This window comes from Paralichthys olivaceus, chromosome 22 (assembly GCF_024713975.1).
Source record: "Paralichthys olivaceus isolate ysfri-2021 chromosome 22, ASM2471397v2, whole genome shotgun sequence".
Classification (NCBI taxonomy): Eukaryota; Metazoa; Chordata; class Actinopteri; order Pleuronectiformes; family Paralichthyidae; genus Paralichthys; species Paralichthys olivaceus.
Genome location: NC_091114.1, coordinates 7,371,849 through 7,392,247, shown reverse-complemented (window position 1 = coordinate 7,392,247; position 20,399 = coordinate 7,371,849). Strand labels below are relative to the sequence as shown.

Sequence of the window (20,399 nt, the reverse complement as noted above, 5' to 3'; positions counted from 1 at the left end):
GGTGCGCTTGTCCTTGTCTCTATGAAAACGTGTCTCTTTTGTGATTGTGCGTCATTATGTGTACCTGTCCTTGCCGTTCTGGATGCCCTGGCTCAGCGTGGCTCGCTCTGTCAGAGGAGAGTTCCGACTGCGACCAGTACCGGTGGACAGGATGCTATTCTGTAGGAAGAGAGGAGAAAATGAGAAGAGGGTTAGAAATATAGGACTAATTTCAACTGAGGATATAGTTATGGACAGTGAGGGATCAGCGAAGGGAAGTGACATTAAAGGTGACCAATCATTCCTAGAACAGCCTCGAGCCAGCAATGACTTTAATTACCTAAAATTAATTAAACCCTCACCAAATTGTGCCTTAAGAGTATTGACTTTAATGAATTCATTTTTCTGCAGCTGCTGAGAATTACCTGCACAATCACGCAATTATAAAACCCATTTACGGTTATCTCAGTAATATTAAGTTGTCATCTAAAGCCAATGCACACCTGCACGGTTGTTTTCCATGGCCCTGACTGATAAAAAGCTGTGATCATGTGGAGGTTGGGTGGAGCAGAAGTCCATAAACTATTAAAAACAATAGCTGTTGTCCCACCCTTGTAAGGTGTGACAAAACTAACAAGGGAGTGAGAGACATGTCAAACAGGTAGATGTCCATACAGTCTGGGGGTGGGGTGTGATCAGGAACCTCAAGGAAAGACATCCTTATAAGAAAACACGGGGTGGGAAACCACAAAACATCCATTCTAAACCCTTAAATCTAAGTTTGATTTTTTAACACATTTGCTGGCAGGTGTCATAAGAAGTGTAAGAAGGGCCAGAGGAACCATCCGAAACGTTTGATAAAATTAAATACGCAAGAGCTGTTCGAATACCAGAATAGGAAAGGCCTCAGACATTGCCAAAAATATAGAGTCAGGAATCAGCAAGTACGCAAATCATTCGTTTGCAGCAGTCGCACTGCTCTTCCACTGGCAAGTGCTGTTTTGAGAGCAACAAGTTGTGATTTTCAAAAGTGTAGCATCAGCCAGAGCTAGCTAAAATGTCAGCAATTAGTCCATATATTATGCTGGAAAGTCCTACGAGTAAAATGGCGATTCCATTGTTTATCTTAGCATTTACGTTATGAGGGATACATCCATTTTCCCTTCCTCTATGCTTCAACTCCAAGACCATTTGAATTTCAATATTTTGGGGAATGTATATCTCACACACAAACTTGACCAAGTTCAGAAAAATAAAGTGCAGTAAATCGTATCAAGAAAAAGACAATATGTAAAACTGTAATTTGTATTTGATGAAAAAATCTCAGTGTTGAAAATGTCTTGTATGCAGTGTGTGTGTGTGATTGGTCTCACAGTGGAGGGCGTGGCACTCTTCTTGCGGTCAGAGGAGACGAGAGGGCTGGCCGGCACCTTGGTAGTGGAGCTGCCTGACGAACCCTTCCTCCCAGAATCCTCAGCTGCAGTCCGGTTGTCTGCTTGACCCCCCCTCTTTGAGTAGGAGGAGCCTAGGAAATAGAAAGAGAAAGAGGGAGTGCATCAGACAGCCTGTCACTTGAAGCTTCCTGCAACTCATCTGTCAAAATCCTGACAACACTATTTCTAAACAGTCTCACCTTCTTTCGTGGCTTTGCTTCATTCAATCTGCTCTGCCAGCCGTCCTCCGTTCTTACTTCATTCTTTATTCCACTATACAATCAACCCTCTCTGCTCCACCTCCTTTCTATTCCCTCTCCTTCTTCCCCTCTCTTTATAACATGGCTATGGTTAGTTGTGAGAGTTCTTTTCAAAAACTTTAGTTGCTCCTCATCTCCAAGCACAAACACACACGAGCCCCCCCCCCAATCTCCTCAGACACACACAAGTCTCACCCTGGTCAGTGGTTCTGCGGTTCTGAGGCTTCTGGTTGGATGACACACTGCGCTGTACCTTAAAGAGACAAGAAGGACACGGGTCACTGTGTCATCCTTTGTGTCACAGATTGTTTCCACTCACATATTGGGATTGGGATGTATACAGACACTTTTCTCTAATCCATAGAGCTGTTCAACCATTAATGCAAAATCTTCAAGCATGCATGGAGGCAATGGTTGCTGTCGATACTGTGTGTGGGCCTACAATCACAAACCTCAAAAGAGGATAACATCAAAGTAGATTCACAGGTTGCTTATGTTGTGATCACGTGTCACTGCCTGGAGTCGGGAGACCTCGTTACGTGTTAGCAGAAGATTATATGTGTTCTCATTGTACCTTGTGAGGCGGGGAAGGGGCATTTATGTTGCTTACATCACTTCCTGGTCGAGGCTTGATGCAACCTTCATCCAGCTGAGGAAGAGAAACAAGACAAGTGTGTGTCAGGAGCAGATAAATGCAGAGATGCTCTGGTGTGGATACAACAAATAGCAAGGAATAAAACGAATGCTTTAACCAATCCTCAGACCTGGTGTGATGTTTGCGTTTTCAAGACGTGACTGATGAAATACATACAAAAGGCAAAATGCATCATGGGAAATATAATTTGTTTGTTAGCGCCCTTAGCTTGCAAAAAAGTTTAGAAAGTAGCCTTTCTGACAAGGAGAGGAGATCTCGGGAAGTTTGACGGCTATGTTGGTCACTTAAAAAACCAACAAACCTCAATGATGAAGTTATGGGAAACTGTATTGACTAAGAATGAAATAATTTTATTTCATGTCTGCATCTAATTCAGAGGCTGACATATTAAGTTTTTTATAAACGTTGGCAATTCTGTCAGCTCTCAGGTTTTAGGTGGTCGTTTTCAACAGGTATTAGAGTCTGTTTTTATTCAGTTTCCCCAGGTCTCAATGGGTTAAAAGATCAACATAGAGTGAGTGTAAGAAAATCAGTGTACCTCAGAGTTCCTATAATCCAGTAGCAGGTATGTAGCCATTACATCATTGTACTTCTGGTTCACCAGCGAGTCCTGGATCTCCTCCTGAGAGAATCCCATTTGCAGCATGATGTCTACACGCACAGAAAAAGCAGATTATAATTACTCCACAGTTCTCCGAAGGACACATTATCCTTGTGTGTGAGTGAAAAAAAGAACATATGTAGAAAGGAATGCATTTACCTTTTTTCTGTGTGTCTCTGTGCCTACCTGTCCTCCTGGGGTCCTTATAATCTGGCTGGGGCTCAATGTAGGGTTTGAGTTCTTCCTCCTCGTGGCCTACATTCATCCACCGGTCCCTCATTATCTGCTGCTGGGAGCAAGCCAAACAGACAGATACAGGGAGACATGAGATGTCAAAGAAGACGAAAGGGAAAAAGCAGAGCAGGGAGGAAAGGTTAAGGGAAGAGGGGATGGCAAACAAGGAGGATACACCATTACCATTTATTCAGTAGGGTTTTTCTCACAGCATCAGTTAGGTATTATTGTCAATGTAGAAATAAATCTTGCTTTAGAACTGAACTACAAGTGTAACATTCAGATGTGCATTCAATTCAAAAGGGTTTTCCCTGGGTTTCTTGCAGCTTAGGTTTAGCTCAGTGTAGCCTTTACTCAGCTGAATGAGTGACTGTAGATAGTCTATTTTTCTCAATGCTCTCACATCATTATTTTCTCTGACATTTCACACTTCAAGCTCATCATCTGTGATGGACAGAATTCTTGGCTTTACGGCCGATATTTCCTCTATATCTTCCTGTAGTAAAGATGTTGGAAGAAAGTAGGAAGTTGTTTTGACTATTTCCTCTTTGGCAGCAGAACATGTTACACCAGTCTTAAGTAAACTCCTGCAGGTTAAACTGGACCAACCAAACAAATGAGGATGGTAAACTCTGAAAGACTCACAATAGACAAATATGAAAACACTCACCAACCCAGCAACATTAAGGCTACAAACAACCCATAATGCAACACTCCACCGTGGTGATGTAGTACTCTCTCCATTCAAAAAAGTATATCTGCTTTAATGAATAAACACATAATTGTAACAGCTGCTCTTTAAAGGCCAGAGAAAGTATCTATCTATCTATTCACACTTGGCATAGGTGCAGTGTTAGGGGCCAATTTGGATTTAGACACGGGATATGCTCATTATCAATAATGTTTTGAATAAACCAATGCTCTATAGCAGTGGCGGCTGGGACTCAAAGTAACTGACGTTGTCAATCACGAAAAGTGTGTTTACAACAACAATTGATTCTCCAGTTCAGGGTTCTGCGTACTGAGTCGAGCTTCACTGAACTTTGAATAAAGAGATGAAAAGCTCTTTGTGAAGCAGTGGTGGTGGTGCAGCTTCGGGTACAGCGGCCTGAGTCCAGCAGCTGGTCTTCAATTGACGCGGCTCAGTTACTGCAGGTCACTTTTACAGTTTCAGAAATAAAACTACAACCAGTGTTACCACAGGTCAAGCAGACAGCCCATTATAAACAGGCATTGCATTAGTTGTCTTTGATTAAGGCTTTCACATGGACAGACTGACCAATCAATTTCAACATTTGAGGATGAACTCCTACAGATGACCCATCTTGTTTTCAAGGACACCCTTGGACACAAAAACATGGATGATGATCACGTACATGATTCAAACAGATTGTGTCAAGTAAAAATTATGGCAAATCGCAACAGGGTTCTATCAAAACATAATGTTTCACAGATAGCTTAATGAAGATTTATGCAAATGAAACAGTCACTTGACTGATTTCTAACACTAAAGCTTGAGTTTACTTTACAGTGCTGCTTCTACAAGCAAATGTTATTAAAAATCATCAATTATGTGTTAATGTTTGATTGTTTTTTTCCTGCTTTAAAGTTCTATCTTCCATCTAAAACAGTTTCCATTCATCCACCTTTAGTTCAACCAAATTCAGCAAGTCATAAGTTCTTAACTCACAAGTATTTACTATGGTTTTAAAAAGAACTTTACACTTCAGCAACAAAGTCACATATAGCTGGTGAGGCAAGTCCAGGTATAGAGTCCAGCGCTACGTGTGATGCAGACAGAACTACATTAAAAGAAGGTTTACTATGTTTTTTTCAGTGTCCATGTTTTATCAATTCAAATATAAGGAAAGTCTTGTTGAACATGAGAATTAAATATAAGAGTAATCACATGGCATAAAATTGATTCAAAAACACATCAAGCTATTTTAAAAACTACCCAGCTTCACTTTAATCCATATGCTTCCAACAATGCAATCCAACAGTGTCTTGTGCTTTGTGAATGAGTGTGTCGATGCCTGCATGTACCTCGAGGCTGCCTCTTTTCGAGGGGTTCAGGATGAGGAACTTCTTAAGTAAGTTTTCGCAGTCAGTCGACATGTAGAAGGGAATCCTGTATTTGCCTCGCAGGACACGCTCTCTCAATTCCTGGAAGTGGAAAAGGGCACGACTTTAGGTTTTGTAGGAGGAAAGACTGACAACCACAACTATTTACAATTTGATTGGTTGTCATGATTGTGTTGTGGGTTAGGGTTAGGGCAAATATTGTCAATTTTTGCATGTTTTTTAAAATCTACATCTCATCTGTATGCAGCTACTAACATCTCTTTCAATATAGTTCCCTCCCTTTCGGCTTGAATTAGCTAAACTGCAACATTAGCTGCGGTTACACCCACAAATGATTAATAGTTTAGTTAAACAAGTACCTCATTCACTTAACCAAAAGCTGGTCAGCATCTAAATAAGCTACTATAAAAAAATAATGTGACATTAGGAAACAATTTTTTTAAATTTATTTTCTGGTAAATGCTTTAAACAACAAATATGATTAAGTTGATATAAGATATTTTTCAGCTTCCATAAAATCACCTAGCACAAATAGTTAACACTGAATTAAAGTGTTAGCAATTTACTTCATTGGACATTGTTAATCCCGCTGGAAGTGTCTCATTAATTATCACTTATTGAGACACTGGAGGATAAGGGCATGTTTAAACACTATAATGCACAAAACAGGCTTTCAATGAGCTTAGACTGCCAGACACAATTTTCAGAAAAAACAAATCCTGAAATTAAAATGTCAAATTAATTAAATGAAGTGCTTAAACACTGACGTAATAATTTCACACTTTTGGTGCGTGCATCACACATAAAGACAAGGATTATATTTTATTATAGCACCAACTTCAGCACAGCACAAAGTAATAAAAACAGAAGACAGTGAAGTTAATTGTTAAATCATTAGTAAACCTAGAAATGTAGAAGTCAATGTCTGCACAGCAAGAGGTAGTGCAAAGGCATATTTAATGAACATCGATGTGTTTTGCAGACATGTTAATATCAATAGCATCACATTCAATGTCATATCGCCCACCAAAAATGTGTCTGCACTTCAAGAATGAGTCATTTGGGTACTGACTGAATGCACAGTGTGATAGGTGGTAAGAATAAACCGTTATCAGAAAGTATTGAATCCTTTATCTTTTCTATAAAACCACCAAAGTCAATTTAAAAAGTACAAGTCCACTTATTCTTGAGTTCAGTTTCTGCTTTCGGTAGAGGAACAGGAACAGAAACCAGCATGACAAATACGGCAACCACCCACAGAATACAGACATCCACTTATGTAACATTAACACACACACAAACACTCGCTCTCCTTTCCCTGACCTTGAGGTTCTGTCCATCAAAGGGCAGCGATCCGCTGACCAGTGTATAAAGGATGACCCCCAGACTCCAGACGTCCACCTCTGGCCCGTCATACTTCTTTCCCTGGAAGAGCTCCGGGGCAGCGTAGGGCGGGGAGCCGCAGAACGTGTCCAACTTGTTCCCCAGAGTAAACTCATTACTGAAGCCAAAGTCCGCTATCTTGATGTTCATGTCTGCGTCCAGGAGCAGGTTCTCTGCCTGCAGACAGACAGACAGACAGATGAGAGTGTGGTAGAAAGGAAAATGAGACAGAAATAAAGACATAATTATGATGTAGAGTGCAGGAGGATGTGGTGGGAGAAAAAGATACAGGAGAAAATGAAAGATAATCAATGTGCTGGGATTTATTTTTCGTGCGCCAAGAAACCAAACAAATACTTGTGCTTTGTGTATTGCATTACTGTGATATTTGGGTATTTTTACACTTGGTCAGAGGAACATTAACTTTGTAGCAGAAGAGTTTGACAAAAAGGCAAAGATATTTTCTGACATGCAGAAATTACACACTGCACCTCATTACAGAGACTCTGTCTGAAATACAACTTTCTCTGGGGAAAAAACAGGTCTTTTGTAAGAGAGGGGGTTTTAAGAGTAATGGCTTGGGGCCTGCAAGTAGCACACAATGGGCAAAGTGAGCTAGCACAGTTTATTCATCTGTCTCTGTGTGTGTGTCTCTGTGTGTGTCTCTGTGTGTGTGTGTGTGTGTGTGTGTGTGTGTGTGTGTGTGTGTGTGTGTGTGTGTGTGTGTTCCTGAGCCTAAAGTGAGCCAGTGAGCAAGGAGGCAGGGGTTGCCTAGCAACAGGTGCACTCTCCTTTTCACTTGCTCTGAATACTCCGCTGCCTCTGTGTGTGTTTAATACATCACTGACATCATCTGTAAGCTCTGACCTAATAAACAAACAAACACTGGCTTGTCATTAATTTGTTGGCAGAATTTATCTATAACTCATTAACATTTTTAAAGTTTGGGGAGCATTTTAGGCCTGTATTTGACAGGACAGAGTTAGACGTGAAAGGGGAAACAGATAGAGAGTGGGGGTGACATGCAGCAAATGGCCGCAAGCTGGAATTGAACCCGGGCCATTGCAGAGGCATGAAGCCACAGTAGTGCGGTAAGTCTACCAGCTAAGTTATTAATCATTAATATTTTTAATTGGCCAAACAAAATGTAACTGTGATGATGTGGTTTTTTTTTTTCTTCAAACGACAGCAAAAAAAGAGCCACTACTTTTGTAGGCACAGTGTTTTAAACCTTAAGTAGAGCATGATTAAACCGGACAGTTTTTTTTTTTTTTTGCATCTTCGGACAGAGAGTGAATAATTTTGCATTTGCTATAAAATGTGGTCTCACCAAAATTTGCTCTTGCAGTGTCAGGCCCAGTAGAGTTAAGCCTGTCCTGGATTTAACATCGCAACCCCCCAGATCAAGAGTGATTAGGATAATGTGCAGGATGGTACGCATTATAATAATGAGAACTGTCTGTCCTCCAGAAACCTCTTTTTTCCCATGCTGCCCTTTTTTTGGATAAATGATTTTTGATTATTAACCATCATTGCCTGCTTAAAGTGCAGCAAATGTTTCTTGATCCAAAACAAAAATCTATTGAAAAGTAAAAAAATAACCATGAGTGGGACTTTGGGATGAAAGGTTCCTGTTTGATCACTGTAACAGTAATCATGATAATGTATTGAGCCTGCTGACACAATAAGAGGATTTTTAACTGCATAATACTAAGAAGTAAAATTAACCGGAAATAATAATAGATCAGTGAGTGTGTGTTGCTTTTGTTTATTGGCACCCATACTGTGTATCAAAGACTGGGAGTAAAATAGAGACAAGGAGAAAACAGGAGACTGTGTGTGTCTGTGTGTGTCTGTGTGTGTCTGTGTGTGTCTGTGTGTGTGTGTGTTTAAGTCATCATACTTGAAAGAGAATGACATCTTTGTGAGGCTGCTTGTGCTTTAACACTCAATGTAATTCATGAATGTGTTTGTGTGCATGTATTTTCTCTCACCTTGAGGTCTCTGTGTACTATACACTTCTGATGGCAATACTGCACCGCTGACACAATCTGCAGATTGAGAAGTGAGTGAGTGAGAGTGAGAGAGAGAGAGAAAGCCATACAGGGAGAGAAAGGATGACAAAATGTCAAGGTTGAATCAGTGAGAGCTCCTCATTAGGATTTCATCAGAATACAATCATATGGATTTATTATGAATGGAAAAAAAAAAGTCTTCCCTAGTGCTAATGGTAAAAAAAAATTCCTTCTGCTCCCACCTGCCACAATTCCACAAATACAGACGAACTCTACACTGACGATACACACACAAAGAACTTTTCCCCCCAGCACACACCTGTCTGAATTTGGCACGGGCTTCTTTCTCTTTCATCCTGCCGTGGGCCACCAAGTAATCAAAGACCTCTCCTGGGAGACGAGAGAATGAGGAGGAGAGAAGTTTTAGTGTTGGAACCGAACACTGGTCTCCTTAAGGACATAGTATTGGGTCAATGGGACGCTGATCTGAGGGGTATTTTGCTTTAAAAACAAGTAGCAAAATTGTAATTAAGGACTGGAATTTAAGACAGAAAAACTGATTCTCAATTTAATCTGAGAACATAAGCGTAAAAGAGCAGGTCTATTGCGAAGAGAGGATATTGCAATTTCTAAAAAAAAGGCCTTTGGACAAATATCTTATGAAAGACTCGAGAGGCTGTACATTAAAGAGAGGTAGCATTTTTTGTTTGATGGGAAATATATGATAAGATCCGAAGAGTCGGGCCTCAGGGGGAATGATTTCACAGTGGCACGCACTTACCTCCACTAGCATACTCCATTACCAGGTACAGTGTCTTCTCTGTCTCGATGACCTCAAAGAGCTTGACTAGAGGTGGAGAAAGAAAGAAGGAATGAGAATTGGAGGGAAAGGGGTAAATGAAGTGGCGGGAGGCAAAAGGATTATGAATGCATGACAAGTGATGTCTAGTTCTTAGTGAGTAATGACAGAGTGAAAAACTCACGTGTCGGCGTAACTCACCTATGTTGGGGTGATTCAACATCTTCATGATCCTCACCTCCCGGAAGAGCTGTTAGAAAGCAAGTCACACAAAGTGCTGTGTCAAATACACTTTCAGATGTCAGGTGGTGGTGTTGTGAGTTACATTTATATTCAAAATGTTCCTGTGCAAATAGTGTCAAAGATATTTAGTGTCAGTTTATGTGCACAAATGGACATGGAAGGAAAAGAAATAAACAAGTTTCTTAAATTGAAAAATAGCTGTTTTAGAAAGACTCCCCATTCAATAGTTGTAGAACAAAATGACACACACAATGAAAACAGTGTTTATGGACATGTGAGTCAAATTACTCGAAGGCAAGCAAAAACAAACACTGCCTGTGGTGACGCAACAGCAGCGATTCAGGCAATACCGGTTTAAATCCAGGGTCTGTCAAAAAACAAATGTAGGATCACAGAGTTTAACCAACAAATGAAAGGTCTGATTTGCCTTGAGCTACCTGTAAACTCTTAACAAGATGAGAGACAGGCAGAAGCACTCAACAAAAAAGTACTAATTCAACCGAAGTCTACCTCAACGCCGTCCGGACTGTTCCTTTAATAAAGACATGAGGGGACGCTTTTCACTCATTAGGAATCTATTTACTCCGAGTCAGCAGATAAAGTCGCTCTGTGCTTCCTGGATGTTTTGGGGGCAAATAACCTGGAAGTCACACTGTAGACAGACACCCAGTTGGAAACTTGCTAGGCTGGAGCTGTTGTGTTGCAAAACAATCAAAAAAGCAACACAGAGACTGTAATATTTAAATATGTAAATCAGAGCCCTAAAGCTGAGTTTAAGCCTATCCTAAAGTAAGCTATGGTGACTGTGTGTAAACCTCCTTTAATGCAGAACTGAATCACTAAATCTGGCTTTAACAACTGGTGACTGGTTTTCTTACTGCCCTTAAAAAACCATAACAAATGAAATGTGTCCTTTTGTCTGGTAAAGATTAGCTGAACAACTTTTGATCTCTAAAATGATTAAACTCTGATTGTATAATTATAGTATGAGACCAGGGCATAGCCAACATCCTACCAAGGAGCTTATGTTTTAGTCTGTGTTTGTTAATTTGTCTGTCTCTTTGAAGTGCTTACTGACAATAAATGCTAGGGACTATAACTGTTGTATGTAAGTAATTGGAGAGTTGCAAGTTACTTTTTCATGCTCTGTCCAGTTTCAGGGTGTTGAATATAAACTAAAAGATGCTGGATGAAAGTTTCAGCATTCATTTGAGTAGAATACTGTTAGTTGGGGATATAACTTGTTTTACACAAAATGTAGCGGTTCAAAGGTAATTCGACAGCAACGGGTAAAGTCAAACAACACTTTCATATTTAATATTTTGTGTAAAAACCTTTGTCAGCCGGAAATATTTGACCCACAGACATCAACAGACTCTTTGGATCTTTCCTGGTGATCCTCTCCCAGGCCACCTTCAATTCCTGCATGTTGTGTCTCTGCCTTTAGCCTGGTCTTTGGCAAGTGGAATGCTTGTAATGTGATAAAAAGGGCCACATCGCCCACACAGTTCTTTCTATAGTGACGTAGACCTTCTCAAATTGAAGCTGAGACTCATTTATTTAATTTCAAATATGAAGTGCTGAAGCTCAAAGTCTAAAGCACAAAAATGTGTCACTCTCTACATCTCAACATTGCACGCTTTCGAGTGATTTTGCACCCAAGTGTGTATTCTATAACTTGTGTCTGTGGCTGCATGACACTTAGTGTGTGTGTGTTCAGTGTGCAAGAGTACATGGTTAGAGTTGTGCGTGTAAGTGGACAGACTCCACCCTGCTACGATCAAAGGAAGTAATTGCAGCTTGTTTCCTGTAATTAAAACTCTCTCTGAAAACTAGACCACTTCAGAAACAGAGAGGGAGGGAGAGAGAGAGAGAGAGAGAGAGAGACACATGGGGCAGGAAGAGTGAAAACGACTTCTGAATAAAGGGATAAGAGGGACTGAGTTTTGGATTTTATTCCTGTGCCCGTGTGTGTAAGTGCATGTGTGTGTAAGAGAGAGAGCTAGAGAGACCCACCTTCTGCAAACTGGAGGAGTTGAGCTGTGTCTTATCAATGATCTTTACAGCCACCTACAAGCAAAACAAGAACATATTCATCTATTATTACACTTTTATAATTCATTCAATTATTCATTACACTGGCTCAATGGGTTTGACACATCCCGCTCACAAAAAATTGTTTGAAGTTTGCGCAGTTATCCTTGTGAGATCTTCCAGTCCACACTTCTTTGTGGATGGCCGAACCCATAGCCTCAACCATAACCAATTCCAACCCTGACCTTCACCTCACCTCCTAACCTTAACCCGGGACCTTAGAAATGACTTTTGACCTGGCTTTGGTCCCCATTAAGACTACTAATCCCAATAAGAATGGGGTTTTTACTGGAAAAGGTCCCAAAGAAGTAACCTGTAAAAACACACATAAACAGTACAGTGCAATCTTGCACCATTAAGTGATAAAGGCCCATTCCCTGCACACGACAGTTATATAATAGGGCAGAATACAGGGACACACAGAGCTGAAGCCGGGTTTTACCTTTATAATATCAAGGTCTATAGTTCAGAACATCATAAACATAAAGAGATAGAAACATAGAAATGAAAGTAGCAAGCTAGGAGACACACGATGTGAGAAAAGATAACTTAAAGAGAGAAGGCAAGGAAACAAAGAATTATCTCTTAACGAGGACACAGGAAGAGGGAGGTCTACTTCTCTCTCTCCCATTTCTGTCTTTTACTGTCAACTAACCCATTTCTTCCACTCCTCTTTCTGGTTGTACTTGTCTGTCTGACTCTTTCATGCCCTCTGACTCTCCCTTGTTTTCTTTGAGTGTGTGAGTGTGTGCCAGCAAGTCACATGGAGTGTTATCAGGGTGTCAGGCACAGGGCTGTCACACATTGACAGAGCCCGCCTACCCTTGGCTCTCGCCACACAGGCTGAGAGTTGGCTTGACAGGGCCTCAGACAGAGCCCGGCATGGGCTCACAGCGGACACTGCTTCGCTCTTAAAGGGACAGAGTGCTGCGTTACATCACATCTGGAATTCACAGTGAGCAAGAGACATTTAGGCTTCTCTATTCAGGCAGACAATGGTGATCTAATCTCCTGCAGCAGATGTACCGTCTCCAAAGCCATGCGAGCCTCAGATCAGACCAGACCTACTGTGTATCACAGCATGAACCCTTCCCTGCTCTCAGTAAGCAGGAAGGAAGATTAACATTTAGACATCCGCTAAACATTTATCTTGTTTTTCTACTCAGGGCTATTTAAAAATATGAAGCTCCTTTTCTATTCAGAGTAGTATTTGGTGATATACCAGTCAGCAACACCACTTAAACCACACTTGCTAACAAGTTCTCAGTGACAGTTTGTCACTGTCTTTATCAGAACAATCAACAATTTATTTTTGCTTAAAACAGCTTTCTTAGCCAAACAACAAGACAGATTATATTTAAGTAAAGATTCTTTCTCCAGAATGTGACTTAATTGGTTAAAAATAAAAGTCTAAAAAGTTCAGAAGGTTGGAATGACGCTGAAAGTGGAAGCAAGGGTTTCCAATCATGTATGCTCATGCCTACCTCTTTTCCGGTGAGGACGTGTCGTGCCAGCTTGACCTTGGCGAAGTTGCCTTTGCCAATGGTTTTCAGTAACCGATAGTTACCGATGTGCGGCTGGTCATCTGATGTGGTCGTGGCGACGGAGTTCCGACATCGAGGCATGCTGGCGCGGCCAGATGACGGCTTGGTCTCCTGTACAAATAAAAAAAGGCAGAAAACACTGTATGTAAGCAACAGCCAAAACTTGAAAGCTTTTGAGTATTTTATATATACACATGACATATACTCAACACTTCATTACAAAAAATGCAATTATACCCCCAAAAAAGCACAGAACACATATTTCAGAGAATAAGCACTTGCACTGGCCACGTTCTGTGTTTAAGGTTCTGCATTATCACCTAGAGGCAAGATTAAGATATAGGCTTGGAATAGACAGCCAGTTCTCAACAACTATCTTTGTAGTATTTAGCCTGGCTTAATATTAGGGTAAGTGCACATTGGGTTTCAGATCAGGATTGGTAAAATAAATGAAAGTAAAGGTAAGGCAAAGCCAACAGTGTGTCATTCTGTGTGTTAGCATGTGTGGGGGTATTCAAGAAGGGTTAAAAAGTTTCTTGTGAATATCAAATGGTACTTTTTCCTAAAATGCATGTTCCACGTTACCCCTGCTCCCTGCACTGTATTTATGTGACTTTACTGGAACACCACTGAACATACATCGCTGGCGTGATCCTTCGCATGATTCCAGCTAAGGCCAGTAATGTATAAAAGTTATTTTTAACAATCACTCTGCTTCAGTTCATCTTACAGCAGACAGTAGGTCTTTGGAGCTATATACACACCCACAAAAAGAAAACAAAACCTTGCTGCGCTGGCAAGTTTTGCATGGCTGGCAACTGCGATTGGGTTTCAGCTCCAGGAAAGGGTCACAGCAATTGTGAGTGTGTCTATGTGTGTGTATGTGTGATCTGAGCAGACAGGTGACAGGGATCAGGGTCAGAGGAGAGGACGACTGGCTCCAGGGTGACGAGACGCAAACACACTCACACACACACACACACACACACACACACACACACACACACACACACACACACACACACACACACACACACACACACACACACACACACACACACACAGACTCTAGCTGTGGCACAAACAGCACTGCAAACATACAAGAATGCACCCTCGTGCACGCAAAGGTGTGGGTGCACAGTCACACACGCCAACATACACAGCAGCACAAATCACACAATAACACGCATCTCAGAGATTTGACGCCAATGAGAGACGGTTCAGTGAAATTCACACTGTTGTTGCAGTGTGAGGAGGTTCACACAAATCATCTCTTTCTCCTCTTATGTTGCTCCAACAGACTAGTCATTTCATTCGCTCAATTATCTCTCTCTGGCTTGATCAAATTAAAAGCTTGCTCCGTCTCACAAATTACCCGCAAAAACCAAATTTTTTATCAACATCTGCCTCCCTCCGTTACCAGATCTTTGGTCATGGGAAACAAGGATTACCATGATTACTTCATTGTGTTTATTGGTCCAGATGGTATGATCTAATGTCTGCATTTAAACACCCTACCCCCAACAACTTAATGCTGACAGTGCAGACCTGCATATAAAGTATAATTGCGTAGATTAAGTCCGAATACAAGGGGGGAACTGGGATTAAAAGCAAATGACAGTTACATTAAACCCAGAGGAGAGGGGAAGGGCCTTATGTGGCCTTGTCTGAGGGGGAAGCAAATGATTTTTATTTTGGGATCATGTGGGGGAGAGAGACAGACAATATGTCATACATGCATACTGTTTGACACAATGAGACCTTTTCTGACTGGACAAAGCTGATAACAGTTGGGTGGTCCTAACTGAGATCTATGTTGATCTATCCTCCACTGTCACTCACTTAGCGTTTGCTTTGAGCTCATTGGAGTAATGTTGTCCAAAATAGAGCTTGGAGGTCAGATTTTGCCCTTAACAAAACATTTGTGTCTCCCAAGGTCTTCTGGAAAGTGATATTCTGTTTTGTTGCAGTTTATAAAACGTGTCTGTGAGATAATATAAAAGTAATAAAAATGTAGGTAGTATTCAAGGAGCGCAAATGTAAAAGGTAAACCTTCCTCTAACACCTGATTTCACCTGAGAGAGACAAAATTTTCAGTCTTTGGTTATGTACTTGCTTTAATGGGTCAACCACCCAGGAGTCATTAGTCTACTGAATTAGAAGTCTATTTAGACATTATTTTTTAGGAAAGTTTTACAAAGCACAGCAAGTTAAAATTCATTCACTCTGAGATCTTTCACAGTCCTCAGCGCTTTGGTCTACCTTCTCTCCTATCCTCTTTCATGTCAGACTATTTTTGTCTTCTGATTCTTCCTTCATTTTTGGGCAGCTGCAGGCTAAGCAAGCCACCCCCACCACCAAACACACTCACCTCTCCCCTCAGTTATAATTATAGAAGTGTTGGAGGACAATAAGTGACATCATTGTTTTGTTCTCACATTACGCTCTGATGCTACTTGTAAATCATGAATGCCATATGAGACATGCCAGCGCACACAGTTTAGCAGAGCACTTACTAACTTAGTGCTCACTGAAACTGGATTTGTTAATGACATTTACAACTGATCTGATGACAAAGACACGAGTGCAACCAATCACATGTTAGTTTTGAGCATCGGGTTCAAGTGACACAATTGGGGGAAGTCAGCAAGATGGAGCAAAAGTTTTTCACTGTGTGCACAGAATAATTGAAGAAATGTCTATCTTCACAAGATTCTGATTTTTATTCTGATGTGCACCAAATTGCACACACTCAAATATCAGTCACATACATATGTCTGATTTTTTAATCAAGATAAAACGACCTATCATGCACTGTTCCTGGATCCGCACCAAGATTAAATGTTTTTTTCCCTGACCGATACCACATCCTTCCACCAATTTTCATGGAAATGGGTCAGGTAGTTTTCTCATAATCCTGCTAACAAACAATCCAACGCAGGTGCAAACCCAACCTCCTTGGTGGAGGTTATTATGTAAGGGCCATTCCCTCTGTTACTTTTCTATCTGTCTATCTCTAAAAACTGATTTCATAAACATGGCATGTAATCATCTGATTTATTTTGCATGTAATGACTGTTTAATTACATTTTCAATTTGGCTGCTGTGTATATACAATTTTTGCCACCCTGCTCTTTCTGATTCCCAGGCTGATTCCAGACCAGTTTCGACAGCAACCATAATTCACAAGCGCAACAGAGCAAAAACTAAACCGGGCTGCCATTGGCTACCGTGCAACAAGTCTGTTGCATGGGGGTTGAGCTTTCTTGTCAGTTGCCAACCGTGTGGAGAGACCATTAGTATAGTGTTTATATCCGGCCCAACAATTCAGACCCCCTCCCAAAACACACACACAAAGTGAAAACTTACTGACATGATGTTTGCAGCTGAGAGCCATTTACTGCCACACTGCAAACACAAGCATGTGCACATGACCCCCCCCCCCCCACACACACACACACACAATAATGTTAATCCACGGCAGTACTGGTTGTGTTTTGACTCGGCCCTCATTATCACTGACCTTTACTAATCTGAGTTCTGGGAGGAAGCCACTCAGATACAACCAGATGGAATTTATCACAGTGCAGTTCACAAAGTAACCCGAACAGAGGGTCGCACATGAAGTGAGTGCTACACAATACTATCAAGAGACAGCTGAACCCAAACCCAAGATAGGCAAACACAGGCAAAAACGTCATCAGCAGCGGGGAGGGAAAAAACGGGGTAATAAAAGGAGATGTGAACTGAAAACACACTGTTAAACCAGGCTAGGCTTAAACAAATTATCTTTACAACATTAAAAAATACTCTCTTAGGTCTTTCCCGTTTCCAGCAGTGCAGATCAGTTACCAGCAACAGGCTTTCAAGCTATTTTCTTAACATATTCATTAATCTCACATTGCCTTAGTCTGCAGTCATGATCAAAAGTCACATTTGTCCATGATTGTTTAATTTCCTTGCCTTTTTAGAGAAACTCAGATGATTCTTTTCTGGAGGAGACAAAGACTATTTAAAAAATGTTGTGCAAAATATGTCAAACCAGTTTTGCATGAAGTTCTAAAATAAGTGTAATTACAAACACCCTATTATTACTCCAGTTAAACAATATTATAATATGGCCACTTAAGACAACCAACAGAATGCTGCCTATTATTTGAAGTTGTTTGTGCAAATCGCTTTTTAAAAATACCACATCAAAACCTGCTGTTAACAATAAAATGTAATCAAGCCGTTCCCTCTCATTTGAAATAATTAACTACTCTGTTCCTTCCTGTCCAAAGTTGACCTCGTTTGTTACTGCAGACTCAGAGGTAGGGCTTGACGGAACACTGAGGTGAGGAGAGCAGAAACCCACGCACTGCAATGTAGTTGTGCATTTTAGATTGAAACATAAAGTAGTGGTTGAAGACAGACATCACTGTGACCATGGCGGCTGTCAACTAAATTAAAATTAAGTTGCAAATCAAGCATTAAAACTTGCACACTGCCAGAGAGCATTTTGTCAGATTTACATTATGTGAAGTAGGGTAGTGGCAGCAATAGGTGTTACCAATGTTACACAGCAATGATGGCACAACTGTCATTTTTATATACTGTATATAATAAATCTAGTTGGTTCATTTTGCCATATCAGCAGTTGAACCAAAGTTCATAAAGAAGTAATGAATTTGTTTTTCGATGCTACAATTATGGATGTGATGAGAGGAGAATTGGTGAACAAGAAAATTGCAAAGGATGTGGTGTCAAAGCGAAAAGCAGAAGTATTTATTTGGAAATATTTCAGATTAAACCTAAATGCCGAGATCAAACCTTGTAACGTTAATGGGGTTATCTGCCTATGTTTATCTCATGAGGGGGGCAGCACCTGGATATAACGTATATAATGTGTACACACATCCCACAAGAGTGAGGTTGCTGCCAGTGGAATAAAAATTTAAAGATCACAGTCAGATCACAAGGTGTGCAGGTGTTGTTTTGGAATGGAGGGGTGACCTCCTGGGTATCAAAATAATCATTCATAGTCTTAATCATTGCAACTTTAAGAATTATTCGCAATGCCACTGGTCCAAATTAAGATGATAATTAATTACAATATATTGAGGGAGTCAGTAAATCATGAGAGAAGTGTTCTAAGTAACACTGCCCGTTAACATTCTCCCTATGATGTAATAGGAACAGCTATTTATTTTGAAAGAGCAACTGTCAGATCGGAAACTCTCAACACTCAGCTGGCCGACCAATAGTGTAACTTCAGTCAGGCAAACGGCACTCAGCTGACCTATGGTGGAACTTTATCACAAACTAAAATTGGCTTTTATTCCTCAACAGAAGTCTGGGTAATTTTCACACAGCTCATAGAGAATCATTATGCCTCCAAGAACTCATTTTGGTCTGTCCTCCGATCACTTCCAGATAAACAGCTTGCAATTTAAGATGCTTTTTAAAGCAGAGCTGTTAACAAACTCAATGAGATCGGTTCAGATTCTGTGGAGGGTAATGGCAGATCTGAAGAGACTTAGGCTAACCCAATGATGAAGAAACCATTTGTAGTAACATGTAAGCCTAATTAGTGTCCTGTACTTGCAAAGGAGAAAACTGTAAGGTCAGGCTGACCCTGTGAGATCATTACAGGAGCTGCTGTGATGTCAGCTTAGAATCGTCGCTATAACATGCCTACATATAATATGACAAAACCTGGCTTTCTATAAATGAACCACCAGCAGTAATTTGCTGTTAAGACGAGTGTTGTTGAAAGCATGATTCTCGTTTACCCTTGATGAACTTATTTGTTAATTAATCCTGTCCAAATTGGCTTAACGTGACTTTAAAAGGAGGTAACACTGATTAAAAACAAAAACACCTTCAGCTTTGTTATCTGCCTAATCAAACCGCTCATCACCAATATCCTTGACAACAGCTGAATCAGTGTTTTGTTTCATAATGGGAAAAACTGACAGTGTGACACAAAAACATGAAGTTGGATAAATACATCCCTATTTAAATAAGATTTCAAGATTCAGTCCACAATCTCAATCCAATATATACAGAAGATTTTTCCCTTCTTTGATTTTTCCTTATCTATCAAAGATATATGTAGAGCAAACAAGCTCAGAACAAAGAGGGTCTTTACTGGATACATAACACAACCACATAGAAAAGCTGTTGCATTATACTGAAATTTGTGGGTGGGAGGACACACACCTCCCAACTCTAGGTCGTGATGGCAGTGTTGCCATGGAGATTTGTCGCTTGCTGAATTCTGCCCTCTATCTCAATATTGGTTTGTATTTCTTTAATCTTTCCTTCATTTTGTCTTGCTCCCTCCCTCCCTCCCTCCCTCCCATCACTTTTGTTCCAACCCTGCTATTCATATGTTTATGTTTCTATTTATACTCCGCTTCAATGCCGAGACGAGTTTCCAGAAAAGAATAAATGTGACAAAGACAGTTTGTAATCCTTAAACAGGAGCATACAGCGTGCACAGTCCTAGTTTTATCATACAGAAGCATAACTTCTTTTCAATTGTCACTTTGCTTGCTTTATCATAACTCTTACCTAAAAGTCTAACAGCTGCTAACTGGGACTAGTGGCAAATTATAACAAAAAACCTAAAAGGGAACAATCTGAGGAGATCTCATTTAAATAAACAATTCTAATGAGAGGGAAATTAAAAAGTTAAAAAGCTGCCAAATGCCAGGAAGAAATGCTACTGCACCTGTTTGACAGTTCCTCTGATTAAACACATCATGAAAAGCTAGTTTAACAGGACCATGGTGTGCAGTAGTTGTGAGAATAATGGTCAAGGGATGGGAATAAAATTAACAAATACAGACAATTTGAGCACAAAAGCTGACTCAGTTCAGTTTCCATTTATACAAAATGCAAGACAGACAAAATAAAAAAAATACAATGAAATGAAAAATTGAAATTCAGCCTATGGGTGGTTGCTTTCTGTCAAACCATTTCTTGCACTGCTTAACATTACAACATGCTTTTTAATGCATATATGCATATAGCTTTAATTTACCGCCACAAGAGTAAAATCAGATTATGTTTCTTCTTCAGCCACAT

At 40.4% G+C, this 20,399-nt stretch overlaps 1 protein-coding gene across 23 annotated transcripts in view; it reads right to left on the bottom strand.

Moving 5' to 3' along the window:
- mark2b (MAP/microtubule affinity-regulating kinase 2b) overlaps positions 1 to 20,399 on the bottom strand; it is a 47,359-nt gene that overhangs the window by 18,339 nt on the left and 8,621 nt on the right. For 10 of the 23 annotated variants that reach the window (XM_069518217.1, XM_069518219.1, XM_069518227.1 and 7 more), the window contains exons 2-15: positions 13,266 to 13,436; positions 11,704 to 11,757; positions 9,646 to 9,694; positions 9,427 to 9,492; positions 8,965 to 9,035; positions 8,625 to 8,681; positions 6,571 to 6,807; positions 5,209 to 5,328; positions 3,088 to 3,217; positions 2,866 to 2,978; positions 2,247 to 2,321; positions 1,868 to 1,925; positions 1,353 to 1,504; positions 65 to 159 (exon numbers count right to left, since the gene is read on the bottom strand). In XM_069518217.1, the coding sequence (XP_069374318.1) occupies positions 65 to 159; positions 1,353 to 1,504; positions 1,868 to 1,925; positions 2,247 to 2,321; positions 2,866 to 2,978; positions 3,088 to 3,217; positions 5,209 to 5,328; positions 6,571 to 6,807; positions 8,625 to 8,681; positions 8,965 to 9,035; positions 9,427 to 9,492; positions 9,646 to 9,694; positions 11,704 to 11,757; positions 13,266 to 13,436 (1,448 nt within the window). The remainder of the gene's footprint in view (positions 1 to 64; positions 160 to 1,352; positions 1,505 to 1,867; positions 1,926 to 2,246; positions 2,322 to 2,865; positions 2,979 to 3,087; positions 3,218 to 5,208; positions 5,329 to 6,570; positions 6,808 to 8,624; positions 8,682 to 8,964; positions 9,036 to 9,426; positions 9,493 to 9,645; positions 9,695 to 11,703; positions 11,758 to 13,265; positions 13,437 to 20,399) is intronic. The other 13 variants (XM_069518225.1, XM_069518232.1, XM_069518221.1 and 10 more) reach the window with 7 other exon arrangements.